This window comes from Diadema antillarum, unplaced genomic scaffold (genome assembly GCF_040938485.1).
Source record: "Diadema antillarum isolate AM-2024a unplaced genomic scaffold, OU_Dant_1.0 seq00000754_RagTag, whole genome shotgun sequence".
In the NCBI taxonomy this organism is placed as follows: domain Eukaryota; kingdom Metazoa; phylum Echinodermata; class Echinoidea; order Diadematoida; family Diadematidae; genus Diadema; species Diadema antillarum.
Genome location: NW_027271647.1, coordinates 890,973 through 913,703, shown reverse-complemented (window position 1 = coordinate 913,703; position 22,731 = coordinate 890,973). Strand labels below are relative to the sequence as shown.

General features: G+C 37.4%; 1 protein-coding gene across 1 annotated transcript in view; it reads left to right on the top strand.

Moving 5' to 3' along the window:
• Positions 1-22,731, top strand: part of LOC139738573 (vesicle-fusing ATPase-like) — a 54,219-nt gene that overhangs the window by 19,335 nt on the left and 12,153 nt on the right. Inside the window, exons 5-12 of the mRNA XM_071649192.1 lie at positions 7,008-7,047; positions 14,685-14,763; positions 16,037-16,182; positions 17,618-17,667; positions 18,818-18,909; positions 20,471-20,543; positions 21,437-21,506; positions 22,133-22,174. Coding sequence (XP_071505293.1) covers positions 7,008-7,047; positions 14,685-14,763; positions 16,037-16,182; positions 17,618-17,667; positions 18,818-18,909; positions 20,471-20,543; positions 21,437-21,506; positions 22,133-22,174 — 592 coding nt within the window. The remainder of the gene's footprint in view (positions 1-7,007; positions 7,048-14,684; positions 14,764-16,036; positions 16,183-17,617; positions 17,668-18,817; positions 18,910-20,470; positions 20,544-21,436; positions 21,507-22,132; positions 22,175-22,731) is intronic.

Sequence of the window (22,731 nt, the reverse complement as noted above, 5' to 3'; positions counted from 1 at the left end):
AACGGCAAGTTAGAGGTCGCACTTAACTTTTTTTTTTAACTAGCCAGGCGGACTACTTAGAATCAATTTTGACACTGAAGTAATATTTTGGCTAGCCAGATGGACTAGTTACTTCAGAATTTTATGATTTTTAGCTAGTCCGACATGATTTTGGGTGGCCAATGGCCAGCGGACCATCGCCAATTTCGAACCCTGAAGTAACAACGGTAGCCTATGGGGAAATCAATGCGTTGGTCTATGCGATTCGTTCAATATGCTCTGATATTGAACGGTAAAAATTGAGCGGACTACAATACGCGTTTTTAATGCGCCGCTAAAACGTCCTATATAGATGATAATAGAAGTTTCAGTGAGAATTCTTTGTTCACTGTGACTGATAGGGATATCAAAGGAGATTTGTGTCTTTAAATGGGTATGTGTGGCGTATAATTATGGTCATTTGCAACTTCAGGGTATTTTTACACACATTTGACAAAGGGTCTGCATAATGCAGACTATTCCCAATCTATCTGAACAACTGAGACAAACAGGTTGAAGGCAAGCACACTAGATTTTGACATGAATATCATGTCAGAAGAAAAAAAAAAGTCTGTTGTGTACTAAGCTCTCTACATTTCATGCAGAGATGGAATCTGCTGTTTGTCGATGTGTCTTCCCTTATTCTCTTTCTTTGCTCAATATTCTTTTTTTTCCCCCTTTCTCTCTCAACCTTTCTACTGGAACGGTTTCCTAGTCTCATGTTTCTCGATACATTAGCTGAAATCTGCTGTTTGTTGACTTGTGCATTCCCGTATCATTCTTTTTTCCTTGTTCCATATTCTCTCTTTTTTCCTCTTTTCCTTTCTGACTCGGCCCTTCTCTCTCTCTCTCTTTCCACTGTATTATCTTTCTCTCACTGTTTCTCATCCCCTTTATAATACCCTTTCCTTTTTCTGTTCAGTAACCTTTTTTTTCTCTTTCCCTTCTGACTTGGTCATCTTTTTATTTCTCTCTCTCTGTCTTCCCTGTCTCTCCCCATCTCTTTTTATCTTTCTATCTTTCTGTCACTGTTTATTGTCTATCCTTATACTCTCTCATACTTACATCTTATTCTCTATTCCTTTCTGATACAGTCCTTCTCTCTTTCTCTCCCCTCTCTCTCCATCTTTTTTCCCACCTTTCTATACCCCCCCCCCCCCCTGTATATAGTTACATGGCTTTGTAGTAATTTTCATCAAGCGAAGTCAGCGCTTCCTGAGATGGAGTAGCTCATGCGTTGCACGGGTCTGCTTGCGTGGATGAAATTATAATTTGACTGACTTCATCCAGCTTGGCATTTCTAGCCCTTTGAGCACCAAATCCCTGTGGGCAAGCCTAATAACATAATCAGCATGCAAACCATGATATCACCCACCATAATAAACTATCAGATATATTTTTCTGTCTCAGCAACTGCAATTGAAACCTTAAAATGTTTTTGGTTTGGTGCTGTATTGCAACTGATTAGAATTTCATGAATTTGAATTGGTGCTGTATATTTTCATTGCAATTTATATAATACATTGTTAGAGTTTTATTACTGTTCTCATTTCACTCAAAATAGTGTTCTTGTTGTTGTTGTTGTTGTTGTTGTTTTTTTTGGGGGGGGGGCAGGGATGATTTTGATATTAATGATAAGATGGTCATCTTTGTAGTCACAAGTCCCAGTCACTCGATGGGCTATAAATTTACATTTGCGCTGATTCTGGATGGGGTGTCTATGACAGGAGGAGGAATGTAATGGTTATCATAGCAATAACTTATCATGGAAGTGTAGCAGACATGCTGAATATCATTGAGTGCATGTACGTTGCAATAAATACTTGTAGGCCATGATGTCAAGATGTGACTACTTTACTCCCGCTGTAGCTGAATTACCAAGTGATCAACAGAGAAAATTATTCTGCAAAAGGTAAAAAGTATAACATACCATTGTGGTGAAATTGATTTACATCTGACAAACTGTTCCTTTGAAGTGACTGTGAAGAGTATATGACATGATTTTAGTGCTGCATAGTTTATTCCTCCATCTTAGAATAGTTTGTTTGGGACTGGGGTTCTCTTTTTTTTCTTTCATTTCATTAGTAACTCCACATGACACCTGCATCCACAAGTTAGCATTCCAATTTTGATCCTCCCTGTTCTATTGATTTCCAAATTATAGGAATTGTCATCATCAGTCATTCAAAATGAACATCAAAATTGTGATTGTGTCTGTTTACAAACAGTTGTGGTGAATACCAAGTGCATATGATACATGGCTAGTATAATGAATCCACATACATGTAGAGAGACTCAGCTGGTCAAGTGGTTGACTGTTATTAAAATAAGCTACGAGGTATTATTGCATCTCTGTAGACTACCAGCTGTTATCTCAATATCAAGGATGAGTTGTTGTTGTTGTTGTGTTTTGGTTTTTGTTTTTGTTTTTTTTTGCTAGAAGTTAATTATGTAGACATGTTCTTCTTCGCGTCACACACACTGCATGCATCCAGCTTTACAATCTGGCCGTGTGATTTTATATGTGGAAGGGAGTGGACATTTCTAATGGGCGATCACAAAATGTTTCAGAATTACATTTGATTCTGCTATTTCTCAATAAACCCATGATTCTTTAAAAGAAACAAACTTATTTCATGGATGTAAAGTTGCTTTGTAGAAGTGATACTTAAACAAGAGAAATCCTCTAAAAGCTGAGCACTGCTCTACTGCACGCTTGTAGTGGGAAGCGAGAATTAATTGACATGCATATCATGTACAGTATGTAGCACATGATGATGTACACACTGTGCCAAACAATGATAGATTTCTTTAAAGCATGCTGTAGTCCTAAAGTAAAGCTGAATAATACTTTTTTTTGTGGGGGGGGGGGGGATGGGAGGTATTTTGTTTTAATTCTCCATTGTTGCATGCAGGGCCCAAGGTACCAATTTTAGAGATGCACCTGCCTTTTTATCGGCTTGGCAGAAAAATAGACTCACTTTCTTAATCTTTCTTCCCACTGCCTGCTTCTTATGCCTTCGTATTTACAATTTCGCTTTTGTTCCTTCTTATCTCCACCTACTTTACCCTTCTCCCTTCTTTAAAATAGTATCATCTCATACTTGATTTCAGTAGGTCTTTGATAACATTGTTATTTTTAGATGTCCTGCTCAATGTAGAGCTACTTTTATGCATTGAATCACATTTTGTGTTTGGCAATGAAGACAGAAATTGTGGCCTAACTTTGTAATTGCCATCATCATTAGAGATTACCATTCTAAATTATGCATGGCATTTACACACCATATACAATTGTATGCTTTACTTACTAGCTCCCTACAAAGACATGTGTACACACAAATGAATGAAAACTGTTATACAGTGATCGAATAATAAACTGACTAACATTGTTTGGAGGGTCCATGATTTCTGAGAATTAAAAGTTTTGTCCTGACCTTTAACCCCAGAAACACTGTGCACAAACTTGACAGTATCACAGGCCTGCAGATTCAAATGCACGTGTAATGTTTTACGATCACCTAAAGTAAGTCTTGTATTAAAATATGTGTCTTTAAAAAAACAAAACACTCAAAAAATGGAATGGTACTTTTGCTGATAATGACACTTTGTTTGGCCGCAACGTATTTGATGCAGAGTATACAATGTACCACTGGATGAAAAAGAGCGAACAAACTTTCTGATTAAAGTCATAGTCTTGATTTTGCAATGTGACAACTTCTTTGCATAATTGCAATTTCATTCTCCCACATTTCTCATACTGTAAGAGCAGGTTTTTGAAATTCGCTGAAATTTTGCTGCTGAAAATTGTGTTTAGAAAACGGTACGTTCTATTGTATGCCCTTCAATGACTTCATACAGAGTCTTCGTTGAATTTGTATGTGAGGCAGTCATGTGCTGATCTTAAAGGCATAATTTACCATTTGCAGATGAAACAAAAACCCAGCATTAGTGCTTTGAAGTACAACATGTACTCTAAAATGAGAGTTAGAGATAGAAACAACCACTGTAAAAAAAAATCCCTATTTGAATCGATGTTAAGTCTTGTTAACTACACAAAATGTGAACAATAGTTATAATAAAAATGTTTCCAGACTATTAACCATCTACAGTTACGGTTTAATGAGAAAAACACTGATATCTCCTTATATTTTAGGCTTTATTTCGAAAATTTTATATGGTAGGATGTTTTGTGATACAACAGACCTACACGTATGCATTAAATGTGATATCTTGAACATTTTTTAAATCACTGCTCCCAAAGGTAAACAGGACCTTTAATTAGTCAAGTGTGCTTAATCTGGCGAAGATGTGAAGATAGTAGTGTAGGAACAGGATAATACCTACAGCCTACACTATTTGATGTCAGTATTACAGCACTGTATAGCATAATTTGAGTGGGACTGATAAGGGTGTGTGACAAAGAGATCATGTTGATTTTTTGCTTGTGTAGAGAGCAGTATCTCCTTACTGTAAATACTGGCATGATTTTTTGTGTAGTGATGTGACTGACTTATAAGATCTATTTTTGAACTTCCTGTTCAATGAATTTAATACTATAAGGTTGATGGGCATATCTGTTGTACACAACCATAGAGCTGTATATTGCTTCTTTGTATAATAGTCTTGTTCCAATTCCCAGAAAGCTAATGGAATGAATGTTTCTCCAAACTAGGTTGTACAACCGTAGCTGTGAGCATACAATATGCAACTGCTATGCCCTGAGGTGAATTTTCTCAAGATTTTGAGTACATTTAATCGTAGCATTTCTTCCAAATCTCATAGAGATTTTTAATGTCTTTTTTTTTTTATATCCAATCAATGTATGTAGTCTGGAAGGTATGAGTCAATGACATGACAATGGTATTCTAGATTTAAAAAAAAAAGAGTATCAGTCTTGAAATCAAGCTAGATTGCCTGGAGCCCTGGGGAGGCACCATGTCTCGATTGCAACCAGATTGATCAATATCTCCCCCAACAGTAAATGTAAACAGAGGCCACCCTTTTATTCTCGCATCCTACACTAAGTAATGGAATTTTGACTTCTAGCCTTCCTTTCTGGTTGTGCAGCAGTATTCCATGTACTCTACTGTAATACTACACCCCATGTGTACATGCATATTCTGGTGTTGTAAAAAGGTCAGGATTCTGACAAAATGTTACTTGTTTGTAGTGAACTTATATATTGTCGGTTTACGGCATGAAAATGCACAGCTTGTTTTGTTTTTCTTTGTTGACAAACATAATAAAAAACCTTTAATAGTACTTTTGACTTTGTGTGTATTTTACAAATTCCACTCGGTCTTTTACAAGAAAAAAAAATCAGCTAAAACCTAAGAAATTGATTGTAATTGGACTCTAAGCCAGAGCCTAGATGTACAGCTGTATGTGTACAGGTACATTGTACAGCTGCATTAAAAAAAAGACTTGAATTCTGTTTTAGTATCGTGTGCGATTTCAGATGAAACTCTGCATGCGTCAGAACCCATGACCTATATGTTCAGTAATCAGATGAAAAATAGCAATGAGTGACCACTCATTCCTATCTTTAAAAATACAACATTTTGTCATATAAATTTTACCATGTGTTGAACTGTGAAGGTATCATTGTGACTTCTCAACCAATACTGAAATACCTGTATACAATATTTCAACATTTTTTTTTTAAAGTTTACAATAGATTGATTGACAAAGAAAATTGTAAGCATGATGATAATCATTGTTTTCAAGTGTGTGTTATACATTTGTAATTTATACGTGAACAAAATAATACAGATCAAAGCTAGAATTATAAATATCAAGAATGTGCCTTGATAATGTATTGAATTCCGATATGACAGACCAAGGTTTGTTTTAAAGACTTTAAATGCTCTTTGTTGTTCTTTTTTTTTCTCTGCAAACATCATATTGTTTACCATTTTATTTCACTTTTGAATATTGCAAGAGGTCAGCCTATGATGACATATGTGACACTGGTAACCATGGTTACAGTGGATGACACATTTAGATCATTGTGCACTTTATACTGTACAGGTGTATATAGTATACCATTAAAGGTGCATAGTCCCGGTAGTGTAGAGGGCGCTGTTGATGATACCGCCGATCACCGTTAGCATTGATATGAAGATTACCGAAGTTGAGCTGTCATCAAGAGTAAAGTGTGTAGGTGTTGCTAAGTAACGTTGCCTTCGTTGTCTTCTCTCTGCATCGCGCAGTCTGTAGTAATGCCAGGGTGCGTGCATATGTGCTTGTTATTATGACATCACAAAAGAAGTTTGCTAGAGCTGTCATCCCCCTCAGCCGAATCATGAGCCGAACTGTGATCGGACCACGGACTACAGTGAATCGGACTTCTTCGGACTCGGGGAAGTGGGCCAAAGCGTAAGCGCTAAAGAGGAGTCGATAGCGTAGGTCTCTATAGGAAACTTGCACTGTGTGCCCGCGTACACATTTGACTAAAATACCAGGACCATGCACCTTTAAATATATTGCGAGCATGATATGTTTTGATTAGGGACTTGGAAGATAATTTCGTAACATCCGCTTTGTTCAGTTCAAGAAACACGGTGATGAAATGAATAGAATAACAGCTGTATGTAGGTAGCAATCAAATTGGATATTTGGAGAAGTGTATTCGATTTTCGAAACGAAGGTTTCTTTGTATTTTTGTACATGATCTATTTTCAAGAAACAAAGTTAGCAATTTCCACTTTTGAATCAGATACACATTGTATGATATGATGTGTCGTATTTGTTTGTGTGTATTGGCATGCTTTTCATTTGTCAAAATACTGATGAGAATTCATGAAACCACAAAACCACCACAAAACATGGCTTGTAAATGGTATTTCTATATTTTACTTTTGAACGGTATTTGCAATGGATATTGAGCAACGTCATATGATTATCTAAATATCTATATATGTGTGTGTGTGTGTATATATATATATAATATACCATTCTGTTTTGTTTTGTTTTTTCTTTTTCAGAGGAAGTGGGCAAGACTCTCAATCGACCAAATAGTTCGTGGTAAGTCCTGTTTATCACTCCATGTAATTGTTAGAGCAGAATATCCCCTTTTCCAAAGCATGTTTCTGGGGTACTGTGATTTAGGAAAAAAAAATGTCACCCATGTATTATGGATTTCAATGTGTCAATTCTGCCTATTTCTTTATTCATCTATTTGTTTCCTCTTCATTCCACATTTCATTCATCAAAACAGCTTTTATTCTGTATGATGGCAGCATCCAGCCACACCCATCTAATTGATAATCATTCACAGAGCACAAGACTCGTAGATATGGCATTCATTTTTGTTGAGCCCACCGGAGGTGCGGGGAGACTAAAAGGGATCGCCTGCGGCGTCTGTCCCTCTGTCATCCGTCCGTCATCCGTCCGTAATGCTACAGAAACTTGAATAACTCTTTACTGAGGACTTTAATTTCAATCAAACATGGAAGGAAGAGTGGTTATACAAATTTACACAATTACCAAACATAAAGGGCACCTCAAGGTCAAAGGTCACGGGCAGGGGTCGATGAACTTTATGGCCCAATGTTAAGTTTTTAAGGCGCGTTTCGATTATGGCTTATAACTTTTGATGTATATGTCTGTTTGTGACCAAACTTGAATGGTAGATATCCCTTGGGGAGTTGAAGGTGACCACAAGGTCAAAGGTCACAGACAGGGGTCAACAAACTTTTAGGGCCCAATGTTAAGTTTTTACAGCCTGTCTTGATTATGACTCATAACTTTTGATCCATATGTCTGTTTGTGACCAAACTTGGATGGTAGATGTCCCTTAGGGAGTTCAAGGTCACCACAAGGTCAAAGGTCACAGACAGGGGTCAAACTTTTAGTGCCTAATGTTTAGTTTTTACGGCGCATTTCAATTATGGCTCATAACTTTTGATGTATATCTCTGTTTGTGAAAAATCTTGGATGGTAGATGTCCCTTGGGGAGGTGAAGGTCATCACAAGGTCAAAGGTCACAGACAGGGGTCAACAAACTTTTAAGGCCCAATGTTAAGTTTTTATGGCGCGTTTCGATTAAATGGCTCACAACTTTTGATCCATATGTCCGTTTGTGACCAAACTTGGCTGGTAAATGTCCCTTGGGGAGTTGAAGGTCACCACAAGGTCAAAGGTCAAAGGTGGGGTCAATGAACTTCCAGAATTTAGAAAATGAATTTCTTTTACGTGAGTGGGCGAGACACATTTTGGCACTTGCCTTGTTGCATTCTAAAGAATATACATGTAAAGTAATAAAGTGTTCATATTAATGTCTTGAAAGGAATGCTGTCAATTCGTAACACAAAGTTCCATACACTATGTTCTTAAAGTTTTCAACTCAAAGAGAACATTCAAACTTTCATTCAAAACCATGGCAAAGTGACCAAACATTAAACCATACAATCACATAATTCAGATATTTAAAATCAGATGCTTGCTGTCTACAGGCCCTATCCAAACACAAAATTTTACCCATATAAACTGTCACCAGTGGTCATCAAAATACCCGGAATCATTTCCACTGTATGATGGGATTACTTGCTTTCCAATGTTCTATTAATTCGTTGAGGATGGGCTGATTTTATTATGACACGCATTTCCCACAGTTGCCCAAGTATACTCAGGACTCGTCCTCAACGGGTTAAACTGTATACATGTACTCATATGATGCATCACGCATTACCCCGGGGTACCATGTTGTTTAGCACCACCTAACGTCCACTCGAGGACAGCCGCAGAGAAATGCATGCAAGTGTGTGTGCGTGTACATAGTCATTCCCATGCCACTGCATGTTACACTATGCATGCATGGTATGCTGTGCTAGCAATAGCGTGTGCTTCAGTACCAAAAAAAAAAAAAAAAAAAAAAAAAAAATCACACCAAAATAATTTCCCACTTATTGACAACCCAGGGTACAACCATAAAAATAATAATAATAATTCAACAGAATGGCTGATTTTTATTTGGTACCCCAGGGTACCATTTATGTCATCATATCTACACCTGTCAATATTCCTGGTACATGTACTGTATTGACTTGTTTGGTACATGTATCTCAACACCTGCATCACAGCAAAACATATGAACATACAGAACCAAAATTTAGAGTACATTGTATTAATTCAAGAAGGGATGGCAAGAGTGTGTAGGTATGATACTTTTTTTTCTCTCTCTTCTCTGACATGAGAATTTGAATGCCTCCCGGATATTGGAAAGATCTTAACGGCCTTTGGGATGCATGTAACACAAATACATTGTACATTGTATCCCACAGTCTCTCACTGATTGCTATGGGGCACATGCCTGATTTGATGTGTATGAATGTTGGCAGTCCTCTTTAACGCAGGCCAGCTGAGCGCACATGACCAAGAGCATGTGAGGTGTACTGTACATGTAGGAAATACTAATGTTGGACAGATCCTATATTGTAGGATCCTCGGTGCACTGCTTGTGATGATCAATATTGCCCTGGTACATGTAATACCGGTACTTGTGATTTATGTACACTGCGCACCATGTATGATGTATTGTGTGTGTATTTTGCATGTGTTTGCGCATATATGTGTGTACAATGTATGTGTATTTGTGTATGTTTGAGTAGATACCGTAGACTGGCATGCATTACAAAGAAGGGGTGTGTACTCGAGTACACTGTACATTAATATGTTTATCAAGTACTGTGGCAAATACATTGTCCTCTATATACCTGAACCTACAGTATTATATGCAGACTTGCAGGCTGTGATAATTTGCCATATGAAGAACAATGCACACTAATTGTATGTAGCTGAGTCACAATATTTTCCTAGTTTTTGTACATTTAGCATACCTTGCTCATAGGTGTATCAAATCTGTAAATGCAAAGGTGTCTGTTAATAGGAAGACAAGCAGAATGTAAACAATGTTGAAATGCATCGCAAGATTGCCTCCCAAGTAGTCGGCTGGGAACCAGAAGGGCTTTATCGCAATTTTGGGGGGTATTTATTGGTATCATGTTGTAGAGCTCAATCTCCTCTACAATTGGTGTCAATTTTAGATTATTTTCATTTTAAGAAAAATGTTGAAAATTCAAACCACAAGGGCACTATTTTACTCTATATTTGGAACAATACTTGTGAATCTACCCTTGTGTTTTTAATTAGAATTCTTTATTTCATGAAAATTAATTATTTTGTTTTTATTTACACTCAAACCTTAGACTGCTATCTAGTGCCCATCTGGTTCTTGGCTGATGAAATATGACCTGATATTGAGAAGAGGGTTACAATTTAGTTGTGCCAGTAGTGCAGGGCACCAAATAGATTTAAAATGGGCGTGATGCATACTACCAGAACATAGGTGTATACCATTTATCGACCACCAGAAAAAACAGGTTTCTATCCATTCTCTCTGGACTGCTGAATTACTCACGGATGTCATTACAAATTTCTCAAGACTATTGTCTATATTAAAATGGGAGACATAAATTATAGGGATATTTGCCATGATAAGTCCGGTGTTTAGTGCAAGATTGATGCAATGTTACAATGGAAGGGGAGCCATTTTGACACAACTCTATACAGTCTGTAACAAACTTGTCAAATTGTCCTATACATTTGATATTGAAGATTTAAGTTTATTGCAAGCTTCTACCCAGCTGTCTATTAGTACGTATGTAAATTAAGATTGCTACACATTGCATTTTGCAAGAGATTTGACTTCAAGTGATTGATGAGTGATATTAAGCCATTGAGGACGAGTCCCAAGTATACTCGGGCAAATATCTATGAGAAATGCGTGTTGTAGCAAAATCATCTTGTTCTCAACAGGTTAAGGTAAAGACGTACACGGTAGGCCTGCATGTACGTTGTCAAAGAGCAACTGAAGGCTCTAACAAGAGGTTTTTTTTTTTTTTTTTTTTTTTTTTTTTTTGAGAGGGGTATAAATTTACCCCTTGAATATGGTTCATAAACAGAACAAATTATTGTTTATGAAAAAGATGAGCTCCAAAGCACAGAATGTGGTGCCTTGGGCTCAGTGGAATTCAAGCCTGTGTGTTGTCATGTGGATTCAGTATAACATTTAAGATTTTTTTTTTTTTCAGTTTACAATTTGTTCTTGCAAGAGGTGTTGGTCACATGTTTTCAATTGAAAAGCAACAGGGACTCAGCACCATTACAGAGTTGGTGGATATTTGGTTTGATATAAATGCCCGCTGGCCTCTGAAATGACAATTTATGTCGGCGAATGCCCTTTCACGACACAGTCCATGGGTTTGATTGGGAGACTGACCTCTCTATTGCAGTGCCCAGGGCTCTCAAATGTCGTGAGTACGCACAGGATGAGAGCAGAGAGAAAGAAAGACAGGGAGAAGAATGAGATTAGAGAACCAAGTGCTAGTTGGGGCTGTGTTCACACATGTGCTGAATCAATCATCTGCCACCCATGAAGGGGAATTAATTTTAATACATTCAAAGGGCATTTTTAAGAATCAGTATGCCAGTCAGCTTTCATTTTTTGCTCACTTAAAAGAGCAGTTAATGCTAGGATCCAAGATCTATTGGACAGGTGACCTAGATATATCCCACATGAGCCTTAGATGAAGTGTTAGATGCCCAGGGCAAGCAGGCAGATGGGGAGTATGGTACACTGTATTTTTCCTTCACAAAAGTGTCCAGAAGGCTGTGTTCACATCTAAACTCTTTGTCCATGTGAGAGTTGCCAACATTTCTGAAGCAGAGTAACCAACATGTATTGTATGTTATATGTAGGGCTGGTATTTTGATATCTACAATATACTGTACATTGTATGCCATATTATTTTTATAGCAAGTCAAAATTTTCACAACTATCGGAATTTTGCGACAATTTCACAAAAGTGGTTAAATTCGCAATCATGGAGTAGGGTTTATGAATGTACTGTTACATGTGCACGTCTCTTTTATGTCGGTATCAGAATTACCTGTATAATATTGAGATTACGATTCTCTTGTGTCTTGTTCAATTCCCAAATGTACGATATGTAGTAGCACCCTACTCATGTAATTTGCAAAAATGAAGACCTCATGAAATAAGTATAATGATATAGCGTTACAGTAATTGTATAGTAGGGCTCAGAGAGGGATAAGAAGAGAGTGGATTGAAATCCTGTATTATAGGATCTGTTCACATCTAAAGTAGATCATACAAACCTGCTGTAAAGGTTACCCAGTCACATGCACTGTGACTGTTCTCTCATTTCCATTGAAATATGTCATGGCAAAACTTGTAACAGTTGAAGTGGTCTTTAGTACAGTGTACATTACAATATATGTTTGTTTGTTTTTTACTACAAAACACAAATTTACCTACACAATGTACACAGTTGGACTGTATTGCATAGATTGCCAAATATTGGGAAAGAGTAAATTATTTAATAGATTCTGTGTTCAGTGGTACACCAGTACTTTGTTCTAATATGAGAGACAATACTTCATTCCATGATGCAGAATTCTAGAATCAATTTGGTGACTAATGATTTCTCCATGGAAAAATCAAATTGAAACAACTCTCACATCCTCTCTCTCTCTCTCTCTCTCTCTCTGTGTCTCCTTCCCTCTCTTTCTCAAACATACACACATGCACACACACGAACATTCTTTTTGTCTGCTTGTTGAATTTATATCACTCACACTTCGTCACAGAAGACAAAAAAAAAAATTAAATGTACAGTTGTACGCATTTTCAAATTACATATGTATATGACCCAAAGGTCGCAAATCCGAAGATGGTTGGAAGTCAAAGCTGTCAAACATTGTAGTTTTCCTGAAAGTTATCAGCTCTTCGGATTCATCGTGATGTCATCTTCATAAATATGTTAATGATGTTGAAATATCCACTGTATACCGGAGTGCTGTACATATCGCATCTCAGCTTTAATCTGTCCAAAATATAGGAATAACAGGACAGAGGGACGACCTTCCTTTATAGCTGCAGAGAGGTACATGCGATAATAACCTCGCTGTTGTCAGTGTCGATGCATTTTAATTTGCGCCCAGCTCACCAACGAGAAAACCCCCCTTTATACTGCCTTCTTAGAGGCATGGCAGGGGGTAGGGTAAATTGTGCATAATTGGGTTTAGGGGGCATATATTAGTGTGGCGCGAAGTCAAATTAGTGCGAGCACCAGCTCACCCTAGCCTGAACCTGGCAGGCATTTGGGAGGCAATTGATGACTTTCAGAAGCAATCAAGAAATATTTTGAAGAAGCATCTTGTGGTGTAAATTCGTATTGATGCCAGAAGACATTCAATCACTGAATTATCGTATCCAGGCATTTTTGATGAAATTATTATGAAGGAAAAGAAGTGGGAAATTACTTGCAGGGGATCATTATCATAATGCTGAGTGGGGAAATACTCAGGACTGCATCTGCAAGGACTGTGCTCAGAATTTTCCATTTATGATTTGATGAGGATCTTGCTCACATATATTGCCTAAATCCTGTCAGTGCAATTTGTATGCATTCATATTGCTCAAATTAATGCGTACTTGATATCTGTCACGTCTATATTTTTGACACAGGGCTATCAGCTGATGTCATTATATTCTGACAAATTTTCATGAAGCAAAAAATTACTTCCCCATTTACAATACTGTGAAATATGTCACTAATTTTATCAAATTCCATCAAAATGTTTGGATGGTCCGTGCAATTTGTCTGCAGAAAATGAGTGGGTTGTTTTGGTTTGTCAGTGAGTAACAATCAATATGATGTGGTACATGTATGTCTGTTGAACTTGATTTTGAAAAAGAATAAAAACAGGAGTGATGCCCACCTTCAAGGCATCTATCTTGGTATGCATGGTATGCGTGCATCTACCTTAAACAATCATATTAGGCGCGATCAGACTTGCAAAAGATCGAGGAGTTTAAGACGGTGATCTTCAAGATCTCAGTGTTTTGCCGGTGTAACCGCAAACTTCCCACGAAACTTTCCACAAAACTTCCCACTCCAACTAGGGTTCCCTCAGCCCCGCCAAACATCTCAATCTTTTGCCAATGTGACTGCCAGAAATGGAAACTTCTTGATCTATGTCACATGACCAGTCCACCACCTGTTTGCGGGCAGTGCCTCTGAAGCGCACAGCTATTGTGTTTTACAGGTGCTCATTGTTACATCACAGTCACTAGCCATCGGATGGCACAATCTTTCTTCTTCCTTGTGCACGAATGACCCAAACTTCTTGATCCAAAGATTATGAAGTTTGGCTGCCAGTGTGATCAGAGGACAAAAGATCGTGAAGACTACGCAATCGTAAACTTCTCTATCTTTTGCCAGTCTGACTGCGCCTATTTTGTTGTTGCAGTGTTGTGCATGCATGTACAGTATGAAGTTGAATGCTCAAGGCATGGGTATGGTCATATTCTTATCTTATTTCTGTTTAGCAAAAGAGGCTGCTGAAAACTGCTTAATATCCAATAGTGGCGAGCTAATGGAGTAAAACGGAGTCAAAAGGGGCCTGAGCTTACGATCCTAGCCGAATCTTCGTCAAAGGCAAAAATGTTTGTCATTTTGCCTCTGACAAAGATTCTGCTAGGATGGAAAGCTCAGGCCCCTTTTGACTCCATTTATTTCTGCTTAGTTTAATATAAATGTTTACTTTGTGTTTGTTTGTTTGTTTGTTTGTTTCAGTGAGCCAATACAGGTTTGATCCAAGCTGCCAGTTCCTAAGCACCATAACGCTGGAAGTTGATTTCCTACAGAAGAAGAAGTAAGGGAGATCACACCACAGTTAGACTGCAATATCATTACAGAGCAATTAAAGTCTACTTACATGTATGTAGCCTATCATTTCCTTTTAGCCGAAAAAAGTTTTCGATCAGCAGAATGTAAACCCTTTGTTCTCAGAAAAAGGAGACTGTAGGATAAAATCATAATGCTGAATGTAGTGAGGAGGGATGGATATAATGTAACCTTGGTTGTGTCACAACAGTTGAAAACAAATCAGAAGGGTAAACAGAAAATGATGCACAATGTGCTTATAACACAAATTTTAAAGGAATACAGTATGTATGTAATATGATTTTGGGTTGTGAAGTTTGTGCCATAAATGGCACAATCGCAAGATGTGGCAAATAAAGGTGTGTAATTTTGGTGCAGGATATAACCAGTTCTTTTTTTTTCAGTGACAGAAGAATGAGCAGGACACCATTTAAGCTGGGGAAAATGACAGATTGAGTTTTCTTTGAACATATTTTAGATAGAAACTAAGATTTACACTGAAAAATGCCTTCCTTTGAAAGAAAATCGAAAACTCTAATCAGGCTGGGCTTTTTTGGCTATGCCAAAACTAGAGGGGGCAGATATCTTCTGTATCTATTTGTTTTTTTACTTTCGTTTTTTTCTTTGTTTTGTTATGAGAAATTTGTCACTGACCATTTTTCTACCATTATTAGCATAAAATTGATCAATCAAAGTGATTAATTGTAAAAATAATCAGGTTTTTATGAGTTTAATGACAGAGCAGTGTTTTCCATAGGAAATGTACACAAATTCACAAAATTGTGCCTGTTTTGGGGTGACATGCAGAAGGTTACAAAAATGGGCATGGCTCTGCAAAAGTATGCACGGATGTTGCAAATTTGGTCTCAAAAGCTGTGTGAGACTTGAACAAAGAAAGTCAAGAAGCATCATAACAAGGCCTTTAATCGTGTTACAAAATTATACTGCGAAACATTGAGGGATTCTGCCCTTGGCCCTTTTAGGGTTAAGTGTAGAGTTAGCTTGTCAGCTGTGTTTCAGAAATATTTAAGCAGTGTTCTTATTCATATGAGTCATACATGTGTTATGGATAGTTGTCCAGTTTTGAATTCAATCATTGGAAAAAAAAAGTGCTGAAGGCAACATTGTTCACAATATTTTAGTTCATGTAGCTGTGTACATCAAGCCAAGCCCACGGGTAGTGTAAAAAGTAGTTGATACTCCTCTCAAATGCTATCACTTCCAGTACCATGTGTTTCCCCTTGCTCCCTATCTCCGAACAGTGTCACCACAGAGGCGTTCGACTCCGACAAGATGGTGCTGGACTTTCTGGCTGCGTTTGACCGCATTGCTTTCACCGTGGAGCAGCAACTCGTGTGCAGCTTCTACAACAAGAAGCTCATGGGTCTCGTGGTCAAGGGGATAACTGGTGAGGAGTTTTAACCCCTAGTATGCTCTGAGTGCTGATGGACACAGAAAACTCCATAGCATTGTACACACTGTCCTAAGTCTCTGGCACAGGAAAGGTTAAAGGGATGGCGTAGTTTTGGTAGAGGTGGTGATTCAGGTCTTATCTTTTTTATGAGATAATGAGAAACCACTTATATGAAATATTGCAGAGCATATGATTCTAAGAGGAATTAAAAGTTAATGTGATGAAACTTGGTTTTGCAATAGCTGAGATATTTTAGTACAAAGCCAAACAAAGCAGTGCTAATCAAAGATGGGGCCCATCTTTGCTTTGTTTTGTTTTTTGGATATCTCATGGCTATCTCAACCATTTCAAAACTGATTTCCATCAAATAAACTTTTAATTCTTCTTAGAATTGTATGCTCTTTGATATTTCATATAAGTGGTTTCTCATTATCTTGCAAAAAAAAAAAAAAAGATTAAACCTGAATCACCATCTCAAGCAAAACTATATCATCCCTTTGTTAAATACTCATCACATTTTTTTGCATGCACCACCAGGGGGGGGGGGGGGGGGGGGGTGTTTCATAAAGCTGTTCGTAAAGTTACGAACAACTTACGAGCGACTGGTGATCAGTTCTGATGTGCTATACTTATCAGAATTTCCATAATTCAGCACAAGAATTGATCACCAGTCGCTCGTAAGTCGTTCGTAACTTTATGAACAGCTTTATGAAACACCCCCAGATTGTTTTGTAAAAGTGGCATAAGTGTATGATGCATTCATTTCTCCTCCCCCCACTTTCACTCTCTCTGTATCTTTCTCTCTCTCTGTGCTTGTTTTCACAAGTTGCAGAGTGCTATTGTTAGAATCTGTGTGATATCAAAGAAGTACATCACATGACCAAAGATAAATAAACAAATTAATACAAACTGTACCATTTGTTGCATGTCATACTTGTATATTTTATTGATTACATGAGGTCTTCTGTGCATGGTCTTGCATCATGGGGGGGGGGGGGGGGGGGGAGAGGGGGACATGGGGAGTATTTGAGAACATCTTCAGGATCACTTTTTGCATGAATTTTTTTATAGCTCTGGCAAAGCTCTGACAAAGTGGGGGTCTTGTAGAAAGAACAAGAATAAAGAAAATCACCAGGATCAATCATAATATCAGATGATTGGACTTTACTCTCACAGTTACCAAGATTTGATTTAGAATGTGTTAATTTTGACCTGAAGCTGTGAAAGATATGTGCTGCTTAGTGATTTGGTTGATATGTACTTGCATGTAGATTTGCAATGTACAATTTTGTATTTCAACCCTGTAAAATGCAAAGTGCTAAATTATCTTGTAAGGGTTTGTTGCCACTTCACACTCAGTTTTGGGTCCACCACCGCCGCAGCTTACGAGGCCAGACTTTAATGTGTCTTTTTCTATGTTTTGTTTCAGTTGCCGATGCTGCTATTTTGAAGGGAGGGAAGGCGGCCAAGCCAGCTAAGGTAGAATCATGTAAATCTTATATGTAATTTAGACTTGAAATTAACCTCTCTGGGTTCCTGAAAGATACAGATATGCTGTGATGCCATTTTGCTGACCTCTGTTTTTAAAAACTTAAACTTCCTCTTGTACATAGGAATTTCAATATCTATTGTACATGTGGCCCATTTCATCATGATTACAATATTACTTACCCTCACAATTTTTTAGCCTCTAGCCCATTACAGAATGCCCTTGCAGGTTCTTACCACAAGATTAGTATGTTGACACACTATCTGCAGAAATTGATCTGATAGTAAATATTTACTACAAAATTAAGTTTTCCGTTGGTGCTGTTAACAAATTACCCTCTGCTGACATTGGTAGGAAGAAGAATCATAATGTTTAGAGCTTTGGGAGAAACCATTAATAACTGCATACAATGTATCATCCTCTGAAATTGATTTGGAAAAAATAAAGAGCAAACACTTCTTCACCCAAGGGACTGCAGAGTTATAGCATGTGGTCTTCTTAAAAATCTGAGACAGTGTAGGAAAATTTGATCTCAAATTTCATTCTCAATCTTGGCAGACAGGAGATTGAGTGTTGTTTTCTTGATGCAATTTCAGCAAATTTTAAAATGAAATAAGGCATGTATAAACACACTGAATCAAAAGAATGCTCTCATAGTCATATCTGGAAAAGGAAGGAACAGTGTGCAAAAGCACATTCATTTTGAGCATGTCTGGAAATGGAATGGAAATTTTCATGCATTATGTGCATGACATGAGATTCACGCAAGAATAAAAGCGCACAAATCATTTGCTCGTTATGTGTAGTATTATTTGATTTCTTTGATTCTGCAGAATTAGAAACACACCTTAATTTATTTTCCCTGGTTGTGTGAGAAAATTTTCACTGTAAGAGTACATTGTTATGTCAAGAATAAGGAGGAGCAAATGAAAACAGCGGAAAAAAAGAGAGAGGAAGAACAGGTAGATTGAGGAGATAGAGCACATGCATTTAAAACCAATGACATCAAATAGTAATACAGCCGTTGATGTAAGGAAATCTGCAATGCACAGTATGTCTTTCCCGACTTTGTAATCTTTGTCATTCTCTGTTACAGTTTTTTTTTTTTTTTTTTTAATTCTTATTTAAATCCTTGCTCAGGATGTGAGGTGTGGTGTGCTGATGCAGAATACTCAGGTCATTTTTGAGAAGGCGGACGAATCTCCTCTCAACCTCATTGGCAAAGCAAAAGGGTGAGTCAGGCTGAAGGAGGTTTTCACAGTGAAACTGTATGGCAGGGCTGCATACTAACTTATTTTTTCTACTGGTCTGACCTGTCTCTCGGACTAGCACCCAGTTTTTCCGTTTTTTGTTTTTTTTAAACTGGTACATTCCTGAGAAACTTACTGGTCCAACAGTAATTTTTACTGGTCAAGGACCATCATACCAGTGCCAGTGTGCACCTTTGTACATGGAGATAGTAAAATATATATCTGTCCTCTCCAGCAGAGTACTGTATATGTCATCTGGCAAGTCTAAATTTTTCATGAATCAGGACTTCTTGACAGTTGAGTCTCGCGAGTGTTTAAATTTGTGATCATGGAGTACTGTGTGTTCTTGCTCCTTGTTCATCTGTCACATTTATGTCTGGATCAGGGTTAATGTTTTCGCACGTTCTTAAATTGCGCAAAGCGCACAATGCGTGAAATTTGCAAAACTAGAAACCCTGCTAAATATATGGTGTATACAGTAAATTGTCAAACCACTTGTAAGTTGTGAGATAATTTAAACAAGTGGAAAACTAGCAAGTAGCAGTAATGGCATCAATGCTTGTGAGCACCTCTGCTTCTCATTAGATTTGTTTAGTCACAATGCAGACCAGCTGTGTATCCCGATTTCTGTGAGAGTCTTCCTGAAAATAATCAACTCTATTGTCATGCCCAAAAAACAAAATATGAGGTAAACAAAAAAGAAACCCTTCTATGGATTTGTGCATTATTATCATCTTTTGATGTACATGTAAGAAATAAATAAATATCTTCCTGGTAGCTGTTTTGGAACCTGCCTGATTTTATTGTGTGACTGTTGGCTGCCCTGGTGGCAGAGTGCAATGACATTGGATTCATAAAGGCACTAATATGTTTCTTTCGGACAGAGTTCAAAGGTTACTTGCCAAACAGAATTGAGAACATAGAAAAAAATTAATAAAAAAGAAAAAAACAAATCTCAGAGACATAGTTAAGAGGAAATGTATTGAAGACACCAGTGTGTTGTATATGGGATTATGGTTTTTGTTACCCTAGAGTAACAAACAGAAATTGGCCACTTTATTGATTTATTTTATCTTCATTGCTGTACACTGGGTTATTAGCAGGGTGCCTTTTTATGGCAGGGGCACTTTCATTCATCAATAAAATAGCCAATGAACATCATGTGTGCTTAGTCCCACTTTAGAACACAAGCAGGAGTTTCTTGCAAGTGTTGTGGGAAGTGACGCCTGATTGGGCCTTTTCATCAGTAAATGAAATGGCCCCTGCCACAAATACAGAGCTGCCAAGTTTCCCCGATTCTGCAGGAGTCTCCCTGAAAATGTCAAATCTGTTCATGTCTGAATCAGAGAATATTAAAATCTCCCTGATTTGGGAATTATTTTGCCCATTGAAATGCATTAACACACAGATATCTCCCTGATTGCTGTGTGGAATCTCCCTGATTTGGATGTGGGAATGTTGGCAGACCTACAAATAGGCTCCTTGTACAAAGCCTAAAAAAGGGTATTTTACTCTATTTCTCGTACCCCTTGTTTTCACTCAGTCATAGTGCAAGGCAATCCATCATCAACCCTGACTGGGATTTCAGGAGGATGGGCATCGGTGGCCTGGACAAGGTAAGAGATGACCATTGAATCAGGCTTGTGTACGTGTATCTACTTACTGACTTAAAGGGAACGTAAACCCAAAGAGCAATGTGGATTGAGTGAAAGCAGCAACATTAGTAGAACACATCAGTGAAAGTTTGAGGAAAATAGGGCAATCGATGCAAAAGTTATGAATTTTTAAAGTTTTGGTGTTGGAACCGCTGGATGAGGAGACTACTAGAGGTTATGACGTATGAGTGGAAAACAATACTAAGAAAATATAAAGGAAATTGAACAAAAATTCACTTTTCTAGCCTTATGAAAGGGCACTTGACTAACCACTTTCAGAAAGCAGGGGGAATAATTGCTGCCCTTAACATTATGTCAGTATCAAGTTGATGGAATTTGTAATTTTCATGAAAACTGAGTTTTTGTGGAATTTTCTTTATATTTTCTTTATATTGTTGTCCACTCATACGTCATAACCTCTAGTAGTCTCCTCATCCAGTGGTTTCAACACCGAAACTTTAAAAATTCATAACTTTTGCATCGATTGTCCGATTTTCTTCAAACTTTCACTGATGTGTTCTACTAATGTTGCCGCTTTCACTCAATCCACATTGCTCTTTGGGTTTACGTTCCCTTTAAGGTCTTGGAACACCCAGCATGGTAACAGCAACGGTCTGGTTTTTTGCTGTGATGCGCCAAAAGGAACCTTGTCTGGTTCTGTTAAAAGACTCAATAGTTTGATACAAAATCACCCGCAATTTTATTCTTATGTTTTATTATTATCTTCTATTCTTATTCTTCTTAAACTATATTTTATTGTGATTAAATCTGCTTGTAATTGCATGTCAAACTTCACACTAAATGGTATTATGATATTAATTACCACATCCATTTACTTTTCTCAAATTATCCAGGAATTCTCAGATATTTTCAGGAGGGCCTTTGCTTCAAGAGTTTTCCCACCCGAGTTTGTAGAACAAATCGGTAAGTTGATAAACAGATCTCAGAAGTTTCCTTCCATGTTGACAAGCGAAAGTGGACTTTGATCTTTTGAATCAATACCTAGAAAGGTGTGCCTGCATTGATGCAATATTAAAAGACCTAAAAAATGTCATCTTGTCGCATATTTTATATGTGAAGCAAACAATATTTTTCTTGTCTTCATATATCTGTTTGTCTTTGAGATGGATCCATTCTTTGAGAAGTCTTTTTAATAGACAGTTGTTCATTTTTAAAAATTTTATATCATAATCTATAAAATTATGTTTGAATATTGGCAGATATGTCTGTGACTTTTCCTTGTTTAATATTGTGTTGCTGTTCGTGTTTGATGTTCTCCATTTTTAATACAGAGCACTCCCGTTATAACGAACATGGTTATAACGAAATTCTGGTTACAACGAAGTAAAAATTCAGGCCGCAACATTATCCACTTTATGTACTTTTATTGTTTATCTGTTCGCTTACGACGAAATTTTGATATAACGAAAGGAAACTGCCGGTCCCGAGGACTTCGTTATAATGGGAGTCCACTGTAGTCTTTGCAAAAGCAAAGAGGTTTGAATTTTGTTTGTAATCTCTTTTTTTCTTTCTGGTCTGTCTCTTGACAGGTGCCCAGCACGTGAAAGGAATTCTGCTGTTCGGACCACCTGGTAAGATTTCAGAGTCAAGCCATGCTTGTTCTGGTGAAATGTTTAGCCATTGTAGAGCAATGTTATCTTTGATTGACTGCAGTGTAACAGAAGCAAAGGTTTGGCGAATATTCAATGATCATAGTAATTACAATATTTAAGTATTGCCTATCTATACCCAATAAGTTGCGAGCAACTCTTGCTACAACAGCTGCTTTTGTTTTCAGTTGTTGTTTATTTTCCCCAGATTATTGTTGTTATACAAGAAAATCTTGTCTTTGCGAATGAAAGGGTGATATATAAGGATTAAACTGCCTTTGAGCAAACTTTCAAGTGGGAATAGTTTTCTCTTAAAGGTCCTGTTTACCTTTGGGAGCAGTGATTTAGAAATGTTCAAGATATCACATTTGATGCATATGTGTATGTCTTTTGTATCACAAAACATCCTACCATATACAATTTCAGCAATAAAGCCTATAATATAAGGAGATATCAGTATTTTTCTCAATAATCCATAACTGTAGACGGTTTAGTCTGGAAACATTATTATTATAAATACTGTTCACATTTTGTGTATT